At 45.1% G+C, this 5,000-nt stretch overlaps 1 protein-coding gene across 1 annotated transcript in view; it reads left to right on the plus strand.

Annotated features, from left to right (window-relative positions):
• The window catches only part of LOC138867534 (5'-AMP-activated serine/threonine-protein kinase catalytic subunit alpha-like), a 115,852-nt gene that overhangs the window by 34,334 nt on the left and 76,518 nt on the right, over window positions 1-5,000 (plus strand). Inside the window, exon 3 of the mRNA XM_070143393.1 lies at window positions 4,882-5,000. This exon is cut by the window's right edge and continues 56 nt beyond it. Within this exon, the coding sequence (XP_069999494.1) occupies window positions 4,882-5,000 (119 nt within the window). The remainder of the gene's footprint in view (window positions 1-4,881) is intronic.

Genomic DNA, 5,000 nt, shown 5'->3' on the forward strand with positions numbered 1-5,000 from the left:
GACAGACAGACAAAACAGATATAAACACATCATTCAAGATTACAATGAATAGATAGATACATACGACCGATAACCCAAGACCACTACAAACAGACAGACAGACAAAACAGATATAAACACATCATTTAAGATTACAATGAATAGATACATACATACGACCGATAACCCAAGACCACTGCAACACAGACAGACAGACAAAAAAAAAATATAAATACGTCATTTAAGAACAAAAATTAAGGACTGGGAGAGTCACCTCAAGCAAGAACGACATCAATGGCATCAACACAACCTATCAATTCGATGGTCGTGCCGTTCCAGACGACCCACGAACGACCACGGAGAGCGAAAGGTTTATTATTACGACGTGGCAACCCGACGCGGCGCAGATGTTGGTTGGGGGAGAATGGGGGAGAGTGGGGATGGGTGGAGGATGGGTGGGGGAGGATGGCGAGGGTAGGGGAGGGTGGAGGGAGGGTTGGGGAGGATGGGGAGGGTGGGGGGAGGGTGGGGAATGGTGGGGGAGGATGGGAATGGGTGGGGAGGAGGGATGGAGGAGGGGTAGGGGAGCGTGGGGAAAGTGGAAAGGGTAGGGGGAGGATAGGAGAAGGAGGAGTGGGGGAGGATGGAGGAGGGTGGGGAGGGATGGAGGAGGGTAGGGAGAGGGTGGGGATGGGATGATGGGGAGGGTGGAGGAGAAGATGGGGAAGGTGGGGGGAATCTAGAGGAAGGGGATGGAGAGAGGGGATGGTGGAGGGAGGCAGGAATTAAAGAGGGAGGGGAGAGGATGGGGACAGTTAGGAGGAGGGATGATGGGTGGAAAGGGAGGAGGAGGAGGAAGTGGGGGAAGGGACGGGGTAGGAGTGGCGTGGATAGCGAGGAGAAAAGGGGGGGAGGAGGAGAGGGTGACAGAAAAGGGGGAGGGAGTGAGAGGAGGAGAGAGAGAGAGGAGGACCCTTAATGAGCATTTGTGGACTGAGTGTAACGAGGGAGAAGAGAGGGGGTGGGGGAGGGGAGGTGGAATGCAGGATGTCTTGACTGACTGTCCTGAAAAGGCTTTTTTTAGGAAAGGGGGGAAGGGGAGAGAGAGGGGAAAGGGGGACAGGGGAAGAGGAGGGAGAGGGGCAGGGAGGAAGAGGGGAAGGGGGACAGGGGAAGAGGGGGAGAGGGGAAGGGAGGGAGAGGGGAAGGGGGAGAGGGGAAGGGTGGAGAGGCGAAGGAGGGAGAGGTGAAGGGGGAGAGGAAGGAAGTGGGGAGGGAGAGGCAGAGAGGGGGGAGAGGGGAAGGGGAGGAGAGGGGGAAGGGGGAAAAAGGGGTGGAAGTAAAGAGTGGGAGAGGAGTGGAAGAGGAGGAGAGAGCCAGAGAATGAGAGGAGAGGGAAAGACGAGAAGAGAGAAGAAGGGAGGGAAGGAAAAAAAGGAGGAAAAGAACGAGAATGAGAGAGAAAGAGAAGAGAAGGAGGAGACAGGAGGGAGAAGAGAGGGATGGGAAAGATGCAGGATGTCTGTCGGTCCACTGAAGTTCCTGATCTCTATCTTTCTCTTTTTCTTTCTTTCTCCCTCTCTCTCTCTTCCTTCCTTTCTTTCTTTCTTTCTTTCTTTCTTTCTTTCTTTCTTTCTTTCTTTCTTTCTTTCTTTCTTTCTTTCTTTCTTTCTCTCTCTCTCTCTCTCTATATATATATATATATTTATATATATATATATATATATATTATATCTTTATTTATATATATATATATATATATATATATATTCTCTTTTCCTTCTTTCTTTAATTTTTCATTTTCCTCTTCCTTTCCCCGGCTCTCTCCCTCCCTCCTCCCTGCCTCCTCATCTCTCTCACCTCTCTCTCTCTCTCCTTCTCTTTTCTTCCTCACTCTCTTCCTCCCTCCCTCTCTCGTCTCCTCCCTCATCCCCTTCCTCTCCTCATCTAACCTCCATTCCTCCTTCCCTCATCCCTCCCTCCCTCTCTCCCTCCCCCTCCCTCTCTTCCACATACACACACACAAATCTCCTTCCCTTCCCTTTTACACACAGGAACCGAATACCAAAAAAAACAAATATTCCCCATTATATCTTATTTAGTTACCAAGTCACCACCAGAGTATCATTATTAAGAAAATGCATCAGATATTAACGGTGTGATTCGCTGATAATAGATTTTATTTACAATGTTTTATACACGGACAGAATTGCTGTCCTTCACAGCTCTTTGAGATAGCGTGGGGGAATGTGGTGAGGTGGTGGGGGATGGGGGATGGGGGTAGGGGGTAGGGGTGGAATGAGAGAGGAGGGGGATGGACTTAGGAGAATGGGGGAGGTGAGGGGGATGAGAGGGTGAAGAGGGGTGGGGATAGAATGAGGGGGAGGGGAGAGGGAGAAAAAGGGGAGGAGGTGAGAGAGAGGAGGGAAGGGATGGGGAGAGGATGAGGAGGAGAAGGGAATTAAAAGAGGAGGGAGGATGGAGAGAGGATGAGGGGGAGGGGAGAGAGGAAAAAGGAGAGGGGGAGAGGGGGATGAGAGAGGAGGGGTAGGGGTGGGGATAGGAAGTGGAGGGGGAGAGGGTAAAATGAGAGGGGGAGAGGGGGGATTAGACAGGAAAAGGAGGTGGGATAGAAAGAGGAAGAGGGGAAAAAGAGAGAGAATGAATAGGAGAGGAGAGAGGGGAGAAGGGAGATGGGGGACCGGACAAAAAGGATAGGAAGAGAAGAACAGATGAAAAGGGAGAGGGGGAAGAGGAGGAATAAGAGGAAGAGGGGTGATGAGATAGGAGGAGGGGAAGGGGAATAGACGAGAGGGTGAAGGGGCTGAGAGAGGAAAAAATGTTGGAAAGGAGGGGGATAGAAGGAAAGAAAATGAAGGAGGAAAGAGGAGAATAATCAAAGGGAAAAAAAGAAACATCGATAATTATCACGAGTTTATTAACAATACAATGCAACAACACACTACATCAACATAAAGTAACAACATAGAATATCTTCATAATGCAACATAAAGAAACATACTACGTTATGCAACATACTGCAACGACATAAAGAAACAACATAATGCGAAATATTGCAATTACATAATGCGACATATTGCAATTACATAATGCGGCATAATGCAACAACATAATGCGATACTATGCAACATACTGAAACAACATTATGCGACATAGTGTAACATAATACAACATACTTTAACAACATACTTTGACATAACGCAACAACATAATACAAAATAATGCAACAACATAATGCAAGAACATGTGACATAATGTAACAATATGATGCAACATAATACAACAGCCTTTTTCAACATATATAAAAGTATAGCGAACAGTGAACACGTGGAAAGATCTTAATGGATGACCATTCGTAAGTTCAATTAATATTTTCAAATTGATTAAAATTACTTGCTGGATAGGCACGTTGATGTCTGTCTTAACCCCCCTCCCCCCCCCAAAAAAAAAGGAGAATATAGATAGATAGATAGATAGATAGATAGATAGATAGATAGATAGATAGATAGATAGATAGATAGATAGATAGATAGTGTGTGCGTGTGCGTGTGCGTGTGCGTGTGCGTGTGCGTGTGCGTGTGCGTGTGTGTGTGTGTGTGTGTGTGTGTGTGTGTGTGTGTGTGTATTTGGAAGGTATTTTGGATTATGGTAAGAATACTGAGAAAATCATTTGGTTAAGGAATAATTTGATGATAATTATAGTATTTTTTACTGTGGTAATACTAATAGTAATAAAGGAGACAATAATGATTAAAAAATTACGGTAATAAAAGTAATAATTTTAGAGATAAAAAAACGGATTTATATTTTAAGGTTTCGTGTCAATGGATATAAAAAAAATCTGCATTCAGAGCTATTATTTGTGGAATTTCCTTAATCACATAATGATCAGGATATGCGAGTATTGATAAGAATTATTTTGGTGCAAGGTACTGAGTTTAGTACGCACGCATTAACGCACGCACGCGCAAACACACGCAAAAACAACACACACACACACACACACACACACGCACGCACGCACGCACGCACGCACGCACGCACGCACACACACACACACACACACACACATGCACACACACACACACACACACACGCACGCACGCACGCACGCACACATACACACACACATTCACTTACTCACCCAAACACACACTAACCTTTCTGGATAATTAGGTAGGCCTATATATGGAAAAACCGAAAAAAAATGTATGAAAGAATGAAAGAGAGAGAGAAGTGGAGAAAGAGTGAGAGTGAGAGAGTGAGGGAGAGGGAGAGGATGAGGGGGGAGAGAGAGAGGGTGAGGGGGAGGGCGATGGTAAGGGGGGGGGGTGATTATACTTACCAAACAAGGAAATATTATCAACATCATCATCACGATCTTTTTAATTAAAACAACCACACACAGCAGTTATGTGCTTTGACAAAGGAATGCTTTTGTAATGCTTATGTTATTTTGAAACGTCCTCTCGAATTGTTCAGAAACGACAAACAACAATTAAAATATTATTAGTAAACGTTCGTGTTTTGTACAAAGACTATGTCATATCCTTTCTTGATGTGACACTAAAAGGGATCTTTTAAGGGGATTAAAGAGGATTTTGTAAATAAATAAACGTTGTGTTATGTGGAGTTTGTGATAATTATGATAATGAGGTTGTTATAATAATAGTGTAGTGCTAAGGGTGGTGGCAGCATCAACAGTAGTAACAACAGTATAGACACAACAGCAGCGACAACAGCATTGACACTTAACAGCAGCATTAATTCTTAACAGCAGCATTAACACTTAACAGCAGCATGAACACTTAACAACAGCATGGACACTTAACAGCAGCATTGACACTCAACAGAAGTGGCAACAGCATTAACACTTAACAGCAGCATGAACACTTAACAGCAGCACTAACTCTCAACAGCAGCATTAACAACGACAGCAACAGAAGCGGCGGCGACAGCAGAAGTAGCGGCAGCACCAACAACCACAGCATTGGAAGCAA

This window comes from Penaeus vannamei, chromosome 30 (genome assembly GCF_042767895.1).
Source record: "Penaeus vannamei isolate JL-2024 chromosome 30, ASM4276789v1, whole genome shotgun sequence".
NCBI lineage: Eukaryota > Metazoa > Arthropoda > Malacostraca > Decapoda > Penaeidae > Penaeus > Penaeus vannamei.